The sequence below is a fragment of the Brachycentrus maculatus genome, unplaced genomic scaffold (assembly GCF_059751285.1).
Source record: "Brachycentrus maculatus isolate JH-2025_06_01 unplaced genomic scaffold, ASM5975128v1 h1tg000129l, whole genome shotgun sequence".
Taxonomy (NCBI): Eukaryota; Metazoa; Arthropoda; class Insecta; order Trichoptera; family Brachycentridae; genus Brachycentrus; species Brachycentrus maculatus.
The window spans coordinates 1332205-1353591 of record NW_028280882.1 but is presented as its reverse complement, the minus strand read 5'-3'; the positions used below and the strand labels follow the sequence as shown (position 1 = coordinate 1353591).

The following is a 21387-nucleotide window of genomic DNA, read 5'->3' as shown; positions in this document are numbered from 1 at the left end:
CTGTCATAGGCTAGTAAAGTGATTATTTTACACACGTGCAACACTCACCATTCTACCCATGATTGACCACATTGTTAAAATTTTTGGAACTTGTAGATATATTGATAAATCTCGTGATTTAGTACGTGTGAGTTTACAACAACCATCTATGCTGGAATGAGGAAAGCTTTATTAAGCAGACACTTTTTTATTTGTCCGCAAAGTCCGAATCCTAGATTATATTCACACACTTGAGACCCGCCTGAAAACATAATTTTCTATTTGACCAGTTATTTACTACATTTATAGTATTCACAAAAATGTAATAAATAACTTCGGGGTGGAGACAATCTAAATATATAAATTAGTATTTGGACACACTCAAAATGTTGGAAATAATAAATGTTTTACACCTCCCTGATCCTATATATGTAACTTTCCCCAATATACCTGCTGTGCAAAATAAGTCAAGTTTGACTAGAATACAGGAAGAAAACGTGGATACAGTTTGTTCAAACAGATTTCCCCTTTTGAGATTTGGACCAATCAGAATGCACTATTTCCTCCCCAATATACCCTTCTCGCTTTCCACAAGACAAGACACCCCTAAACAGATTTCTCGGAAACTTACTGCTTTCTAACGCAGAGGCATTTTATATTCACCCCTCACCGACAACAGATATAATTCAGTATCGATTCAGGGGTGACACATTCCACCTGATTTATTTTACATACGAATATAATGTTTTTTGTTATATATTATTGTTAACATATCCATAAATTGTTAATTCAATTACTAACTGCAAAGAAATACTAGGATCTATTTTTTGTTAGGCAGTGATTGATGACTTCAATGGTTTCATTTTAAACATAATTAAAATGTAACTTTGTTTTTAAATCACTATAAATATTTTATTATAACTTGATTATAATGTCCAGCGGTTTCGAAGCTAACCGCTTCTTTATCAAGACTGATTAATTATACGTATTGTATGTATTAATCAGTCTTGATAATAAAGCGGTTAGATTCGAAACCGGTAAACATTATATATAATTAAGTTATAATTAAATATTCATAGTGATTTTAAGATAAAGGTACATTTTAATTATAAAATTTTATCATTTTAAACACTTTTAAATAAAGTGATTTTTTTTATCAATATCAGGCACACGTCTTCTTATATTTATTTTAATCACTTTTATAAAACCAAACTTAAAATATATCAGTTGTACCTATTGCCAGGGCAACTAACACTTTTTTTAGATGGGAGTTGCATTTATTATTTGCCTTGCTGATTATGCACAAAGTTTATATATCATTTAGTAAATTTTTATTACTAATATATCATTCAGTATGTAAATCATTCATATCATTCAGTAAGCCCCGTATATACCCAGACTTCCATTTTCTTCTTCATCTATTGTTGGGAAATCAAATTTAATATGATAAATCACTCATATAATTGGAGATAATCCAGATTTGTAAGCACGTATTTGGACACACTCAAAATGTTATTAAAATATTTTCAGCCCAAACGATTTATAATTGACTTTTTCTATCCGTTCGAAAATGGTTATTGGGAATTATTCACCTTAAACCTATCAAAAATGCAAATTTATTTAGCCCCGCAACAGTGCGAAACCAGCCCTTGCAAAATAAACGGACCCTTAAGGAAGTAACACGGCCAATCGATATTTAATTTTTCTCCCCCGAATCTTCACCATTCTTCCATCCCTACTCTTCGTGGAACTACCACCCCCTCTTGCGGTAAGGGTGTGAATCACTGGAAAAAGACAGTCGGTTAAAGATGACAGAATTTTTATTGAGAAGGGGAGGTTCGCACCCTCCAACCCTTGGGGAGGCTTTAAAGCCCAAATAGATGCAGTCGAGCAGAAGGAACTGCCGATAGATGTGCCGGACGGACTGATAAAAGGAAATGCTTTAAAAGAAGGGAATCCGGTGCTGGAATTTCTCTTTTCATTTTGTATAAACTAGATTATCTATTACGTTACTTACTTTTACATTTTTCACAAAAGCTGAATTTTACTTTTTTACTTAAAAAGGTTATTCACGACATTTTGAGAGTATCCAAATTCTTGTTTACAAATCTGTTTTCAGGCTTTCCCAACCCAAAGATCCATATTATATATCCATAGTGTCGGGTTTTGGTCCCGTGGTCAGATTTTCTCGGTTCGAACCGACTCTACCACAATTTGATACCTATTACTAATAATGAGCGAAAAAGTATGAAATTATAGTATTTCTGTAAATAATAAAAACACAAATATTTCTCTTTTGAGTGTAAAAAACTCTTTTATGATTAAACAAGGATTTTGAGTGTGTCTTAATAGTTATTTACAAATAATCTATTTCCAGGCGTTTCCCATTATGCAAAATAATTCGGCTAGGATCATGATTACATTAAAATAAAAGGGTATCTGTTAAATAAAAGCTTTTAAAATCCGAAGATCCATATATGGCTCCCATGAGCTTAAACGTACAGTGTCATGAGATAAAGATATATGTAGGAGTTCAAAAAAATTGACTGGTGTGGTTGTCAATCATGGTCAAGAATGGTGAATGTTGCACGAGCGTAAAGTGATCACTTCACCAGACTAGTCAGACAGGTCGCAAACCCTGTAAATACCGAGACTTCCATATTCTTTTTCATTTATATTGAGATATCAAAACAAGGCAATAAGTTGTTCTACCATTTATCTATCATATTTTCGCCTATCAAAGTCTGTACGATAACCCGAATAAAACACGATTTTCAGGAATAACAAGTTTTTCAGGAAACGCAAATTGATATATTTTTACATAAAATTACGTAAAATAAGAAATAAATATTTTCACAACTATTATCTAGATAACTGGAAATGGTTACTTAAATTTGAGATGTGGCGTAATTAAAAAAAAACTAAAAATACCGTCTATTAAAATGATGCGGAATGTATCGTAACACGTGTCACATTAAATTTTAATATAAAGTGGTATTTATTGATTTGGCGTTTAATTTGTAGATCTCAATAATTTGTTTTTTAAATATTAAAATTCAACACTGATTTCCAGGGTCTATTAAGTTGTATGTTTAATTTTTTTAAACATAAAAATAAAAAATTAAATACCTACGTACCTACCTACCTACCAAATTTTATTTTTATGTTTAAAAAAAAGGAATATCAACTTAGTAGACCATGAAAATCAATATTTAAGCTTGATGCTTAAATTATAGAGGAAGTGGTATTTACCAAGTAAAGCGTAAATTAAAAACTAAATATACCCTCTAGGATCGAATATGACAATTTTAAACTAGGCTATTTCTGTAACAAATGTGTAAAACGGGATAAACTTGTATGTGATTTCTAAATTCTGATATTGTAGATAAAAGATAATTGCATTTTTTTTTAAATATATAAGAATTTTATTAATAACAGTGGAATAATAAAAAATATTTCGTCTTGTTCCAGGTGTGGTTTCAGAACAGACGCGCGAAATGGCGGAAGAAGGAACACACCAAGAAGGGTCCTGGGCGGCCCGCCCATAACGCCCACCCCCAGTCCTGTTCTGGAGAACCCATCCCGCCCAATGAGCTCAAGGCCAGAGAAAGGTGAACGTTATGCCTTATACCTTCATTATGTTATGAGCGCCGGATACCTATACCTTGGGGATGTCTGGATAAAACTATTTATATCAATCTGAAATACATGAATTAGGTATTTCAGTTATTCAAAATGGTCTTATTATATACTAATAAATGAAAGAATATTTCAATTTGATTGATATTTAATAATTTTGACCACCTTCGTAGTGTAATGGTCAGCGTGTTTGTCCGCCTTCGTGGCGGACAATAATTCTGAAACACATGAATTCCGTATTTCAGTTATTAATGGTCTTATAATATACTATTAAATAAAAGAATACTTCAATTTGATTAAGATTTAATAATTTTGACCACCTTCGTGATGTAATGGTCAGCGTGTTTAGCTACCGTGCTGGAGGTCCCGGGTTCGATTCCCAGGGGGGGTTGAAAATAAATATTAGTGATTTTACACTAATATTTATTTAATATTACCCTGGACTGGTTCTCAAAGCGCAAGAGTGATCACCTTGCCTTCATGTAAGTAATGATCAAGAAAACACTGCGTCAATTTGATGCAGTGCCCTATGCACCATTGGGTGCGGATAAGGGTTATATGTAGTAAGATTAATAATTTAATATTTTCGTGTTTCTATAGAAAATAATCTTTGTCTACAACCCATTCCCTTCAAACCCATACTATTATTCTTACTATCCCTTTGTCTTACCTACTCACCCAACTGTTTATATCTGTGTTTATAAAATAAAACTAAAGCTTTGTTTTTAACCACTTTTTTTAAAAAGAAAACACTTGATTTTTTACTCCTTGAGTTTATTTTATGATGACTTGTTTCGGAAGCTAAGCTTCCATCTCCAGGTCTAAACGAAAACTTACATTTAGACCTGAAGCTGAAAGCTTATCTTCCGAAACTTGTCGTTACAAAATAAACTAAAGTGGTAAAAAACAAGTGTTTTCTTTAAAAATTTCACCATGTCTTGCCACAAAGTAAATGCCGAAACGATAAATATAAAAACCACTTATTTATTGGAACTATTCTCCAACCAATTTTAACAAGAACCTTGTCATCTTCAGGGATAAACATTTACTCGTATATCCCTGAAGATGGCAAGGTTCTTATCGAAACCGGTTGAAGAAAAGTAGAAGTAAAAAAGTTGTGAAAAACTAAGTTATAGTTTTATATTATAAAGTTTATAAAATGTGCCACAATGTATCTGCGAAAAGCATTGGGGAAATATCGGTGATTTGTTTAGTATCTATCCATTCCCTAAAAAGTCAAGGTATTTATCGAATCCGATGGGGAAAAATACCTTATAAAAATGGTAAAAAAGAAAGTGTGCGTTTTATTTACAAAACGTTAGTAAAAAGATGGCAGAAAAAAAACATTACCGCTAAAGTTAAGGGAACTAATAGGGTAGAAATAGTAAAAATACTTATTTTTCAGAAATTTTAGGCACAGTAAATTTCATATGTGCATTTTGTCATTCGCAGAGCGAGACGAAGGAAGAAGCTCGCCAAAGCTTTGGATCGCCAAGCCAGAAAGCTCAGAGCCAAGGGTATCGCGGTTGACCTGGACGCCCTGCGTCAAGAATACCTCGCCCAGCACAGAAACGCCGGCATCCTGACAGATTCCGACGGAGAGATCGATGGCGAAGAGTGCATGATAGACGTCGTCAACGGAGGCGATTCCGACGACGAGTCAGGACCCGAGGACTTCTCCATCAGACGACACCTCACGGACAACCTGAACTCCAGTCACAACTCAGACAGTTCGGCCTCCGATGTTCACAGTACCAGAAACTTCAGCCCGACCCCTGGAAAGGTCCTTCATCCCGCCAGTTTCCTGGCCACTTCGTTCAACCCCTCTATTCGCTTCGACCCCGCTTCGAGATTCGACAGCTCGGCGGGGAGGTTCGACGCCTCGGCGAATAGATTCGACGCCTCGGCGACGAGATTCGACACTTCGGCTACGAGATTCGAATTCGAAGGCCAGAGGGCGGTTTCCTTGGATCTCACGGCCGGTGGAGCGATGGCTTCGGCGGAACAGAAAAATGGACCCAGAAAACACAATCCTTTTAGTATAGAGTCCCTATTAAACACGTGAACGATAACGAAAATTGATAATATCATGTAAATATTAATTGACATATTACTATAATTTGATAAAGATGTTACTTCAATAGTTTGCAGAAATCTACAGAGACAACAATTTAATAAAATCGACGTTAATTTTTAAACATCGTTAGTTAAAAGGTAAAACTCATTATGCCCAGTTCTCACTAAAAATTACAAAAAAAATAACCTCTTTTGCATCATGTGTTCAATTCATTTTATTTTATATTCATGATTATACTTCTTAAAAAAAACTATATCATGACCCACACCACACTAAATGTTAGCAATGCGTCTAAATTAAACTGTTAGTTAACTCATTATGAGATCTGGGCAGTTAGATTCATGACGAGTTTAACCTTTACACCAAAGATCATTCCTTTAAAAAAACTTGACTTTGATAAAGCATCAGTATCACAAGCAATAAAAAAGGTTTTTTAGAAGTATTAAATTGAAATCAAAAACATTTTATTTATTTTTTAATTTGATTTAATAGTTCACTCAATTTTTTAGTGATAAGAAGCAAATTGGAGAGTCTCGTTGACTCTCTGACGGGATGAATCGAAACCACACAAATTAAAAAATAAATCAACTAAACCTGTAACATTATTGTTGTAATATATGTAAAAATATATGATCGAAAATTATATTTTGCACGTGTTGTATTTTCAGTAACATGATAGAATCTTAAAATTTTGAAAATTTGATAATAAAAGTCAAATACAAATGTAAGGGGTGTACTTTGGCCTCTAATGGCATATGTATGTAAATGTTTGTAAAAAAACAATTCAACACTGCACAACAGCTTAACGATTTATTTGTCAGATTGAACAAGGTGTCCTTTAACTCGAGTGCATAAAAATAGCTTATTATTTAAAATACAATATTTATCTCATTTCATGTATTCACAGATGATAATTATACTAGGAACTTTTAATGCCAAATTTTATTCTTAGCTTTTTGATATTTCAAAGCTTTTTTGTTTGTTTATTTAATAGGTTGTCCGCCTCCGTAGTGTAATGGTCAGCACGCTCGGCTACCGTTCTGGAGGTCCCAGGTTCGATTCCCAGGGGGGGTAAAATAAATATTCAAATAAAGTGATTTTTTCACTGTACTATTAATTCAATATTACCCTGAACTGGTACCTGAAGCGGAGGGCCGATCACCTTTCCTTCATGTGTAAATGATCAAGAAAACACCGCGTTTGTATTACGCAGTGCCCTATGCTGCACCATTGGGGTGCGTATAAGGGTTTTATTATTATTATTATTTAAAAGGTACTTCATTTACCCTATTATTTTATTATTTTCCCTTATATTATTTAAATTTAGAATGAATTTGTTTGATATTAAATAATTTATGTTTAATTATTTATTGATTTGGCATTAAGTTTGTGAAATAACACGATTTAAATATAAGAGTAAAACATTTGGAATAAATACTAATTTTGAATAATAAGTCTGTGAAGTCTAAGTGCAGAAACCCAGATTAGTAAACAAGGATTTGAACAGACTCAAAATTTTATGAATAAAAATAAAAACACTTGTATTATACACCTTTTTGAGTTTATTGATGTAAACACGACTAGTTTTGAGAACTACAGATATTCTCATTAATAGGAGAAAATACATACAAACTGAGGAAATATAACTGAATTAGTATATTCAGAATTAGTTTTATTTATATATTTATATTTCTGTTTTATGCCTCGAGTTTACACACACCGCATGTTTTTTTATTAAACACGAGTAAATTACAAATTACATGCATTTTTTACTGTAGATGCATATTAAATAAAAATATTTACATATCGAATTGAATATAATGTATTTAAATAATTCATATACTTTGACGACTAACTTTTGCACTTCATATATATTTACTGTGTTTTTTTTTTTAAATATATTTATTTACAGTAAAACACGTTTATAACGAGATTCAGTATAGCGAATATTTCAATGTAACGATTTAATTCATACAGTGCTTCAAACGAAGTCACGTTTATATATGTTTATTTTACCAATAAAATTAATTGCATACATATATAGTTTGCTTAAAACGCGTGTATAAATTTCCAAAAACTTGTATAGAACTGAAGGAAAAACATTAATAATTATTTATTTATATTTTGGCTATGAACTAAGAATAAATTTGTACAAATATCATTAAGATTAAATAAATAGTGTACGTTTAAATCGTTGCGCACAAATATCCCTATTTTTCCTGATTTGACGAACTTAAAGCAAAAACTAATATTTATTTTCTTTTTATTTGTTAATAATTTCGTATAAAATAATGTCAATTTTGTATTATTTTTTTATCAGAAAAATTCAAAATATGATTAATGGCCTTACATTTTTTATGCTTTAAGGGTGTAGATACTGAAAGGGAATTTATTGTTTAATTTTAATATTATAAATCAGCGGATTTTGTATGTAACTGTTTGTATTAAAATTAAAGTCATGGATGATTTTAATTTCATTTTAATATTTATTTAAATCAATTTAATTATTTATTTCTGAATGTTTTAGTGGACAAAAGTGCAATAAAATATTACTTAAAATAGACTAATAAGTATTAAGCTGGCGATTGAATAATATAACATTATAATTATGTAAATCCTGACGCCCGTGTACGTACTGTATAACATCTCATTTCCTGTAAAAAATCACTAACGAGTTTTTGCATCCAATTTGCGCTTAAATTTATCTTATTTATTATAGTTGGCATAGAATTGTCATGGTAGCATCGTTAGTTAGTGATTTTGTATGAACGGATACGATTTCAAATTTAAAATAACTGATCTTTTTGCGATTTACATGTAAATACACGATTGTAAATTTGATCAGATGTTTAGAGAAAAATAATTGCAATTACCGTATTATTTTATATATTAATAATTTAAAGCAGTCGTAATACATCATAAATACCTTTTTTTAAGTCTGTACTCGCAAATATACAAATCAGTATGCGACCAGACTTTTTTTTTAGAATTTATTTTACAATTTTCATTTTTTTAAGAAAAATATTGAATTTTTTTTTCATATTTTAACTGCTAAATAACTCTTTTCTTTTCATAAACATATATTTATTTTGAGGAAAATTCGTTTTTTTTTCAATACAAAAACGCTGTTTCAAGCAAAAAATTCAATTACGTTGAATGTTACCCGGATTTAAAAAAAATTAAGTTGCGGGCTATCCATTATTCTGCCTTAATTGCCGTTCATTCTGCACGTCAGTATATACTATATAGTTGTACACAACAACAACAAAAAACGACTTGATTGTAAACATATATTGTGATTACTTCATAAAAATTACGGTGCCCATGTCAAGTCTCGCATTAAAAAATAGCTCATAAATAATATCATAAATCAAACCCAATAACACTTTAAATATTTATTCTTTTGTTTTTGGAGAATGGGCATCTAGTTCAAAGATTAGCATATACGGTCAATTAAATTTTTACACTTGATATCGGTAAATTTTCTAAAACTGCCATTTCAAATCGTTTAAACTACGAAATAATGCTAATTTTGGACTCCAAAGACAAATTTGAACGTCAACAACCGTTCCGATGGCAATTTCAAATTAATGCTTGATTTGTGGCACGGGTTTGTGAAATTTATATCTTCCCTATTGGAGCTTGCGTCATTCATTGTTCGATTTGAAAAAATATATTGTTTATTTTATTGTCTTGGGCAACGGATAACTGGTTATATGAAGTCCGGGCTAATTTTATTACATTTTCATTAAGATATTCGAATAAAGCGGTTCTACCAATATTTCACATTGCCTTAATGAATATGTACTGCGTGCATCGAAACTTATGGGTAATGGGAAAAACAAAATATATATTTTTTTTTTTTGTAGAAAATTGTCGATTAAAAAGCCGAGAAGAAATATTCATTCTGCTTTGTTGGTGTTATCTAAGTTTATTTCAAAAAATCTTAATCACATTTTTAAAATACTTGATTTGCCTCGACTAAAACGATGCATCTATCGTATTAAAAATATTAGAGAAAGCTTTATCTATACTTGATAAATTCGCAATTGAAGGCAGCACCGTCACCCAAAATTCTACATCTTTCAAAATTACGACATATGAAATGAATCCAACAATTGTGCACCTCTCAATGTGCATATATGGTAAACATATCTCAAAAATTAATTCAATGCGGATTTAATTAAAAAATGCGGAGAGGGGTAAATAATCCAGTGTCAGATAAAATAAATAGTCAAATTTTTTTCATTCACATCTTAACATTTTTTTAAAATTTATCATGTATATTTATTTGTTCTTACTAAGCATGGAGATTTTATATTATTATTTTGTTATATCGGATTTAAAATAATGGAGATAGAGCAAACAATTACTAGCCCATACTACCTTTAACAGGATTTCTTGTACTAGAACATCAACAACTAAGTATACCTACGCAAATAAGTATTTCCAGAATTACAACAAGTACATACTATATATTATTTAAATTTAAGTTAACTTATACTTAGTACTTAACCGAGATATCATTGTATAAAGTAGATTTAAGTACGTTTATCACTTAAGGCTTACTTAATAAATAATTATACTTGTTAATGTTAGTCGATAATACTTAAATTTAAGCAATCAGTCCTTTCCTCTGAGAGAAAAGAATGTATCGATCCAATATTGAATAATTGTAACAAATAGAAACAATATTAGTCTAGTAGAAATAATAGAAACTTAATGAAAACTATTTATTAAATGAAATTATTTCAGAAAAACCATTATTTTTTATTATGTACCTACCGTTCATTCCTATATTATTTTATTTATTGTCAAATATCACCTAAAGGAAGACGCCGTAGGGTAGTTGGGTAGATTATTTGGAGAAATAAAAATACTTTGTGTTCTGATCCGCTCACATTTTTATTAACCAACTAGTTTCGGCAACAACCTGTTGCCCTCTTCAGGGTTACATTTATTACTAAATATATATATATATATATATATATATATATATATATATATATATATATATATATATATATAGATATATATATATATATATATATATATATATATATATATATATATATATATACATATATATATATATATATATATATATATATATATATATATATATATATATATAAAAAGAAACAGTGTACAAGTTGTTGTGGGTTTCAAAAGGATAGGGGTGGGGGTAATGGTGTTTTAAGGAGGGGTAAGAGCAAGGAAGGGGATAACTCTGTTTAGGTTGGGTTTGATTTTATGGGAAAAATATTAAAACCCTTTTGGAACCCAACAACTTGTACACTGTTTCTTTTTATATATATATTTAGTAATAAATGTAACCCTGAAGAGGGCAACAGGTTGTTGCCGAAACTAGTTGGTTAATAAAAATGTGAGTGGATCAGAACACAAAGTATTTTTATTTCTCGAAATAATATATCAATATGATCCACAAAGTTAATGTTTTCAATATTCAAAACATAGTTGGGTAGACGCTAGACTGCGAATTTGGCGTCGCGGGTTCGATTCCCGTCAAGTGCAAAATAAATTCAAGACGGTTCATTTTCATTTGGTCTGGGTGTTTGTGATGTGTTTTCACATTTACCTTCCCTATCCTTACTATCCTACCTGCAGACAAGCCTCTAAAAGTTGAGGCTTTGCGATTATTACTTCCTAAAAAAGGGCGCTTTGCAATTTACAGTAATTTGTTTAACACTCTCCTTATCCTTCATCGTTCATTTTGGGTAACGCCACTTAAAAACTCTACTTCACGACTGCCGGATTCGGGATAACCATTCCATCATCAGGTTAACTATGGATAACTAAAGTCTATAGATGACCTCATGATGGAAAGGTAATTCCGAAACCGGTAGTTGTGAAGTAGAGTTTTTAAGAGGTATTACACAAAATTAACGATGAATGATAAGGATTGTTATATTACTAAACCACAAAGTTAACAAAGATTTTAATGTATAAAATATACTCATTCTTCACATAAATTTATTAAATTTTAAAATAATGATACTACTACTACGACCATCAAGCCGTTTACCTGCAGGGGTAGGCAGAGAGGATGGAACGCAACACTCTTCTATCCTGAGATACACTCCTAGCTTCCTTCACATCCATATATCTAGTCATACATGCCCTCCGATTACGTAGGCTTTTAACTGAAGCCGAAGATATTGGAAAGGAATGTTATGGTGGGGATTGACCGGAGCCATCGTAGAAACGTAACACGATGCGAGCATTCGTATGTTCAGCACAGCGAGCCGAGCGCGACGTCACGACGAAATGTGGAGGACAATCCCCACCTTAAGGCTAAACTAGGGATTACTGAAAAGATCTAGAAAAGTTCTTCAAGGTGGTATGGACATGTGGAGCAAATGGATAACGAGAGAGTTACTAAGGATGTATATTTGGTGAAAATCAACGGGAGAACGGAACGAAGACAGCCGAAAAAAGACTTGGCACGATCAGATCAATCAGAACATTAAATTTGATGTGTGTATACATATATATTTAAGTATTTATATACAAAAAAATTGGCATTCATAAATTATCTGTAAAAATAATTTAGAAAAAAACAAATATGTGCTAAATATGTTATTTTGTTCAAAAGTCGTCAAAAGTGCCGTAAGTCTAAATGTGTCAAATGGAATAAAATCTTTGGCATTTAAAATTATTGATCACAATTCTCCAACTAAATTTTGACAATAGTGCAGTCTTGTAGCTAGTTAAATTACCAATACTTATATACAGTATTGTCACATGAAATAATGCCAAGTTTAATGGTAGTTTTACGTGATATAGTTGTGAGAATAATATCTACTCGAAAGCAATAGTTAATAGTGCTGGATGGGAGGTACATATGGTGCATTACAGGAACAGAACTTAAAGACAGTGGTGCACACAATTTTTAAAATATACGAAAATCTTTTAATATTTTCAGAATATTTCAATTAGAAATTACACAAATCTTTTCACTGTTCTAGTAAACTAAGTATGAACACACATAAAAAAGAGTAAATAGGTTTAAAAAATAAAGTATACAATGTATTCGTACAAACAATTTAATATTTTCAGAATATTTCAATTAGAAATTACACAAATCTTTTCACTGTTCTAGTAAACTAAGTATGAACACACATAAAAAAGAGTAAATAGGTTTAAAAAATAAAGTATACAATGTATTCGTACAAACAATTTAATATTTTCAGAATATTTCAATTAGAAATTACACAAATCTTTTCACTGTTCTAGTAAACTAAGTATGAACACACATAAAAAAGAGTAAATAGGTTTAAAAAATAAAGTATACAATGTATTCGTACAAACAATTTTCAAACATATGATTTATATTTAAAGCACTAACTTTGTGATTTTCCATTTAATAATTAAAATGCAACTTTGTTTTAAGATCACTATAAATATTTTATTATAACTTAATTACAATGTCTACCGGTTTCGAAGCTAACCGTTTCTTTATCAAGACTGATTAATATAAGTATTAATCAGTTTTGATAAAGAAGCGGTTAGCTTTGAAACTAGTAGACATTATAATTAAGTTCTAATAAAATACATATTTATAGTGATTTTAAAACAAAGTTACAGTTTAATTATAATTTTCAAAGTCACCGAGATTATGACTGGCAATTTAATCTAAAATGGTAAAAATCTATTTAAGATTTATTGTAAGTGATTTGTATGTGAAAGAATGCAGTTTGAGATAAGCACTATCGATAATATTAGAAAAGTAAGTTGAGATGGTTTGGGCATGTGAATCGAATAAAGAACGCATAAACAAATTAACGAGACGAACGGGAAACAGAATAGAAATAGATGCGTAGGAAGACCGAGGTAAACTTGGCATTATCAAGGATTTGAAATGCTTTGATGTGGTCTATTCAGGAGTAGGAATAATACGAATAATGAATATGTTTTCAAGTGTTGAAGATTGTTTTCAAAGACAGATCGGCGTGACGTTCTATTCTCTCTGCCTACCCTTACGGTGAAGCAGCGTGAAGATAAATTAGTTTTAATATGTGTACTCCAAGTGTATGCGCCTTATTGCAGGGTGTTTGCGTTTAGGATCGGTTAGGTTGTTAGGTTGTTAGGTTGTAGATTGTTTGCAAAGACAGATCGGTAAGGCGTTCTATTATCTCTACCTACCCCTGCTATAAATCGGCGGAATGGGCAGTTAGTTAGTCAATATGACATATTTAAGCGTAAAAATGAGCGCGTCATTAAGAAAATAGCGCCAGGCCAAAAACGTATTAAAAAATTGCATACGCGGAAGAATGCGTACCTACATCATATTGAGTGTAATCTTGGCACGATCAGGTATGCCACATACTTGAAAGCGGTCAGGTTAGGAGTCGAAACAATCGGCGGGTGTGTATAAGGAGATGCATAAACGTGGAAGAGGCGAGGAACGTTTGCAAAGACAGAGTGGTGTGGCGTTCTATTCTCTCTACCTACCCCTGCGGGAAGCGGCGTGATGGTCAGTTGGTTGGTTAGTTATATTGAGTGTATTAATCGAAAGCAAAAGATAGATCAGCGCGGCGTTCTATTACCTCTGTCTACCTCTGCAGAAAGCAGCGTGAATATTAGTTAGTTTCAGTATATATATATGGGTACTCTTACGCGCCTAATTGCAGGGTGTTTGCGTTAGGATCGGTGTTAGAGTCCCGGAACAGGCCGGCAGACGCGCCGCCGCACTAGTCGAGCAGATGCCGTTAATCCGGCAATCCGGAGAGGCGGTTCCCGCGAAGCAATAATTGTTTTATGAGCCGGACCAAATCGCCGACTCTTTGTTTCGCTTAGCGGACTTAATGTCTCAATTCCGAGTCGGCCGGGAATAAAAGCTTTACCCTTTCCGGAACGGCTGCCTGAGCTTTCTAGATATTTTAAGACTCAAATTATGTGCGCGAACTCGGTTAACTAACTATTGTTCTATTCCACACTTGTACATGTTATAATACTTTTACATAATAAATATACATTACCGTACTGCGTTGAAGCATTACTAAAACATTTTTTTTAAAATATGGAATAGCGTTGCACATGTAATACAATGCATTTGCCAATGTCAAGTTAATTGAATTCTTAATTATAAAATATGATAGACTAATAATTATAAAGATAAACTATAAATTTATTCCATTTAATTTCAGAAAAACAACTAACAGTCTGTACAAATTTGGGTTCCTGCTCGCCAGGATGAGATGGATATCTGTAGGGAGGGGAATAAGCGGGGCCAGAGATTTAAAAAAATTTGGCATTCGGTAATTTATTGGGCAAACAAAGAATATGTGGTTAAGGTCTTCGTCTTCGAAACGACACTCGCAAATTACTAAAACATATTAACATGTATTTACTTTGTATGACAGAATCAAAAACTAAGATATAAGAAAGGAATGTAAGGCTTAACTAAAGATTAAGAAGAGTTCTTTAAGGTGGTATAGACGTAGAGCGAATGGATGGCGAGAGAATGACTTAAAAAAAATGTGGTGAATCTGATCACTTTCCACACGTGCAACATTCACCATACTACCCATGATTGCCGACCAAACTAATCAAATTTTCTGAACTCCTAAATATATTGATATGTAAAATTATGAAAAATATGATCGAGCGTGTAAAAATAATCCGGACTCAAAGGAATGAAATATGATATTATTTCAGATCGTTGGAAAAATCTTGCGACATAATTATTAGTAGATTTGTTGTTGGTTTGTAAAGTGTTAAAAGTGCTTTTATGGTTTATTTTATTTTAGCGGAGTTCTTTTGATGTTTTACAGTTTTGAGTATTCTATTTTAGTGCTGGCATTCTGCAATTTACTTGCATTTATGTTTTGACATTTTTGAGTGGTTATTAATGCTTGATATTATTTATTGATTCGGCATTAACTTTGTGGAATGACATGATTATTTTATTAAATTAAACAGTTGAATAATCCACTTTATCGAGTTTTATTTTTATTTACGACTAGTTTCGAAAACGACAATTGTTTTCATCTTCTGGTACAAATTAAAACATTAATAATTAATTGTCCGCCTCCGTAGTGTAATGGTCAGCGCGCTCGGCTACCGTCCTGGAGGTCACGGGTTCGATTCCCAAGGGGGGTAAAATAAATATAAGTGATTTTTTCACTGTAATATTTATTCAATATTATTACCCTGGACTGGTACCTGAAACGGAGGACGATCAAGATAACACTGCGTTTATATGACGTAGTGCCCTATGCATCATTGGGGTGCGGATAATGGTTTTATTATTATTATATTATTAATAATTAATTAATTTGTACCAGAAGATGAAAACAATTGTCGTTTTCGAAACTAGTCGTAAATAAAAATAAAACTCGATAAAGTGGATTATTCAAGTGTTTAATTTTAATAAAATAAATTAATGCTTGAAATCGTCAAATTATTATTATTTTTTAATACCATATCGAAAGAATGGTTAGGTATTTGGTCAATACTTCTATACGGACTTGAATCGTGGACCCTTGAGATCATCACTAAGAATCGATTAGAGCCATTCGAAATGTGACTACATCGTAGAATGCTACGCTTGAAGCCGAGGTTCCATGGACCGATATGGTCAGCAATGCAAATGTGCTCCGAAGAGCAAGAGCAGGGAGACAGTTGGTGACTGATATCAAGGTCCGGAAGGTGTCCTATCTGGGGCATATGTTTAGAGGAAAAAAATACGAGGTATTGACCCTAATCATAAAAGGCAAAATAGAGATGTGGGAAGAAAACAGATCTCCTGGCTCCGGAATATACGAGATTGAACGGGGATCAGGACCATCGAGGTGCTGTTTAGAGCTGGCCAAGATAAGGATAAACACTCTCAACTGATGAGTTAACGTCAGGAAAAAAATCAATTGGATGTATAAGTAATATATAAGAAAATGATATAAAAATATATATTAAAAATATCTTTTCATATCAGAAGATAGAATTTATTGTCCTCATACAGTTTTGTAAAAATAATGAACCTTTTCAACATCTAAGGAAAAGTATCTACATTTTATTTGAACATTTTGATTGTGTCCAAAAGTTTGTTCACAAATCTCGATTATCTCCATTTTTTTTACATTATTTTGAGTTTCATCTTTTTACATTATTTTTTCACATACGTATCTACAAATTAAAGAGTCTCTGCTTAATAAAAAGCTTCCTCATCCCACCATAGATGTTTCTAGTGAAATTTCGCATACTGCGTTTCGAATTTGATCAATATATTTAGAAATTTCAAGAATTTCAGTAGTTGTCTATTATGTGTAGAATTGGTGTGTGTAAAGTGATTACTTAAACTAGCCTATAACGGTTGTAAGCCCTATAAATGCCCAGACTTTTTATTTTTTTATTAATTTGTTGAAATTCTCAATGTACGACTGTATATTTTTGGTAATCATTAAAACGAAAATAAAATTTCTGTGAGTGAAAGTGCACTTGCTTAAAAGGTCGCTTATTTTTTTTTTTAAGTATATTTATTGTGGCGTTACTACTTCTGCATTTTCCTTTTAGGGATGTGCATGCCATACAATCGCTATAATTCGTTAAATCGACACAAAATCTCGCATCTAAGTGAGCTTTTTAGTTAGCAATTTGACAGCCGAAACTGTCGGATTGCGTGTTTATCAGCAAAGTACCTACTTATTATACTTATGATATGCGTGGATTCACAGCACTTTAGATATTTTGCGGTACAAACACATTTTTACATGTTTTCGACGATTGTGATGATCTAAGAAAATTCAAGAAAAAAAAATTAAATGCCATCATACAAAGATAAGCGATTATTTTCGTTATATGTAATCCAATGCGTTGCTAACTTTTGACATACAATTATGTAACAATAAAACACTATCCTTATCATTCATGTCCTTATAATACCACTTTAACAAAAAAGTGGTATTTCACAAAGTGAACGATGAATGGTAAGAAGAGTGCTATATTACCATAGGTACCATAAAGTTAACAATGCTTTTACATACAAAATACGTACTTGTTACAATATTTTAAACAGGTTGGATGTTAAATCATTAAATGTATTATATATGTTTGTATTTAAAACATTTTGAATGTGTGCTCAGATTCATAAATCTGGATTTTCTCTACTTAAGAATCATTTTTATGTTTTGACATCTCAACATAGATGTAGAAGAATATGGATGCCTGGGTATTTACAGGGTCTACGACCTTTTAAAGGCTGTCAAACAAAAGGGTCTCTGCTAAAAAAAATATTTCCTTAAATCAACCATTGTGAACTCATATATGCTGTGTCACAAGATTGATCAATATATCTAAGAGTTCCAAAAATTCGAGTAGTGTGGTTGTCAATCATGGATAGAATGGTGAATGTCGCACATGTGTAAAGAGATCACTCAACCGGTGTATGATAGGTAATAAGCTCTATAAATACCCAGACTTCCATATTCTTCATCAATGATAGGTAATAAGCTCTATAAATACCCAGACTTCCATATTCTTCATCATCTATGTTGAGATGTCAAGAGAAATATTTTCAAAACTTATTTCTTTCCTATTGCCGAATCGAGTAGAGCGGTTAAAATGACAGGCCATACTTTCCTAAGTCGTGTGAATCAAATTCTTCGCGCATTATCGTATTGATTTTACTATTAGTGTGACTAATATAATCGAATTATTCGAATCAAAACAAAGGCAAAACATATTTAAATAATCCAACTCCAGAAGCCTCCAGGCTCTTTTGTCGGCTGCTTTGCATTCTCCCAAGTTAGGTCCGCGCCCTAAAATTCAGAAAAGAAAACCCTACGGATTGTCAGCAGTAGACGGTGGGAACCTGATGCCTTGTAAAAGAGGCAAGCTAGATTAAAGCTCTCAAGAGGCATGAGAAGTAAATGGCCTAGCCAACCAAATCGCCTTTTCTTGGCGACAGTTGTGACAATGGGTTGATGCGTCCTGCGCCGTATTTCCTCATTCTAAAATTCATGTCTTATTTTTCCTTGCTCCATCCCAATTTTTCGTCTTTGCAGACTGTTAGGGACAGCCCTCCCCATCCTCGGGTTGTAGGTCCTATCATATACAACGTCACATAGGTCATGCCTTCTAATCATGTTATCTTTCTGTAGCATCCCTGATTTTTTTGGTCTTCCTCTGGATGTATTTCGAGGAAGATCTACGGCGATCGCCTGGTTTACAATATGTTCAGGTTCTCTACGTCCTATGTGCCCAAAATTCATATGATTGAGCTAAAAGTTTTTTATTCACGTTTTACTTGGTTTATTTACTACCGTAATTTTTTCGACATATCGCTCACTCCTTTCAAGGACGCCATAAATCAAAAATCGTCAATTTTCAACTGTGCATGTTTTCGGAATGCCCAAAAAATTTACTATATCCCAGCGAAAGAGGCATATTTTTAACTTAATATTTACCCGCTACAGGGCAGAAAGTGCTGTTTTTGCATTTTGAAGAAAATGTATTGTTTCATTTTTTTTTTAAATATACTTAATATTTTTCAAATGGAGAAAAAACCTTTTTACCCAAAAGATCTATTGCACAGTAAAAAGTTCGTTAAGTGGCTTGATATTTATTTTTAATACATTGTGTTGTATTTTACACTTTAAAAACGTTCTCCTGTAAAATCAAGTTTTTTTATTTATCACGTTCTTGAAAGGAGTGAGCGATATGTTTCAATGCATTTCGCATCATTTGTGTGGCGATTGAAATCAGCATCATTGGATATTATTTGTTAGATGTAATAATAAGCTGCATAAACCAATTTAACTTATTAAGAGATACTAGTTTTAAATACTACATAAACGGACTTTAATTATTTTTAATAAATGGTTTACTTGGTAAATACCTTCATTTTCCAAAATCTATTTTGATACGTGTTTAAATGCATTCCGCATAATTTTCAAACACCGGAATGCATACAAGTCACAAAATATATTAAGAAATAGTTGTATTTAACAAGTAAAACTTATTAATTGATTCGGCAGTCACTTTGTGGTAAAATCTATCCATTTTTAATTAATGTTTTACTTAGTAAATACCACTATTTCTTAAAATCTACTCTTAGTAAATACTTAAAATCTAGTTCTTAGTAAATACCACTATTTCTTAAACACGTGTCACAGTAGATTTTAAGAAATAGTGGTATTTACTAAGTAAAACATTAATTAAAAAAAGTAAAACTTAAATTGTAAATATATATAATGTACCACAAATGACTTCTGAATCGAGTAATGCAGTTATTTTTTGCGTGTAAATGGTTTTTATCACCATTTTTATATCGCAAATTCATGAAAACGATTTGATAAATGTCGATTTTTGTACAAACCCTATTATTCATGTTCCTACCATGCTATATCTGATTTTATTCAAAACAAGAATTTTAAAGTGGCACAGAAATAAATGACCCACTGCTACTAATTTTAAGAGTTTAATAACGTGAGTAAAACAAATTATTAACAAATTAATCTAAAGAAAACGACCCACTTTATAAAAACCAAAATACGCGGAACAATAACTCATATTTACCCGAAAGTATCGTTATCGGCGGTTACATCAGCCCATAGTTGAAATGCTACTTCGAATGCGTAACAAATGTATAATTAACTACTGTACCCCTAACACAGTAATGGTGGCGAGGGGGGTGACGTGTAACATTCGCGTCTATATTAAGGGATTGATTAATCCTAATGGTCTTTTATTTGTTGGGAACTTTCATATCAATTCAAACATGATAAATTAGTCTAACTTGTGTATAACTTGTCTACGTGAAAATGACTTACTGTGGTCTACTATACAGTTTTACCTGTACAGTTATTAACAAATATTTTTCAGCTGTTAATTTTTTGTGATACAATGAATTCACGTTATTTATATGAATTTCTCTATCATTTTACTATTAAAAAGACCTTTGTATAAAATAATGCCGTGTTAAGAACTTAATTTGTTACACTTGAAACAATTTTTCCCATTAGAATTTCCAATGTAAAATGGATTTATTGAGATAGGCTTCTTGAAAATGACCTTTTATAACGGTAATTTATAACGGGAATCCTAAATAAAATATTGACATTTCTTAGTCCTGACAAGATAAAAATAATTTGAAACGGAAACAGTGTAAATAATTTATTTACAACATTTTGAGTGACAATAAGCTGTACAAACCAATTCAACTTAATAAGAGATACTAGTTTTAGATACTACATAAACGGATTTAAATTATTTTTAATATTTGTTTTACTTGGTAAATACCACTATTTCTATACAACATTTTGAGTGTGTCCAAATACTTGTTCACAAAATCTGGATTATCTCCAATTACAGGAGTTATTTTCATATTATTTTTTGACATCTCATCAAAGATGAAGAAGAATATGGAAGTCTGGACATTTACGGGGCTGACGACCGTCATCGGCTGGTTTAAGTGATCACTTTACACACGTGTAACATTCAACAATTCTACCCATTATTGACAACCACACTACTCAAATTCTTAGAAGTTCTATATATATATATATATATATATATATTATGAACCAATTTAGAAACCTTGTTCTTGAATCACTAGAACTTCACTAGAGACATCTATTTGTATTATCTTTATATCTCACCAATAGATGTCTCTAGTGAAGTTCTAGTGATTCAAGAACAAGGTTTCTAAATTGGTTTATATATATATATAT

The 21387-nt window shown here is 31.9% G+C and overlaps 1 protein-coding gene across 1 annotated transcript; it reads left to right on the top strand.

The window, feature by feature from the left end:
• Positions 1-3450: 3450 nt before the first annotated feature.
• OdsH (Ods-site homeobox) lies at positions 3451-10450 on the top strand (the record flags this gene model as incomplete). The annotated part of the gene is made up of 2 exons (XM_088260227.1): positions 3451-3590; positions 5071-10450. Coding segments are annotated over 2 exons (753 nt in total), but the record flags the coding sequence as incomplete, so codon positions are not given.
• Between the last annotated feature and the right edge of the window lie 10937 nt (positions 10451-21387).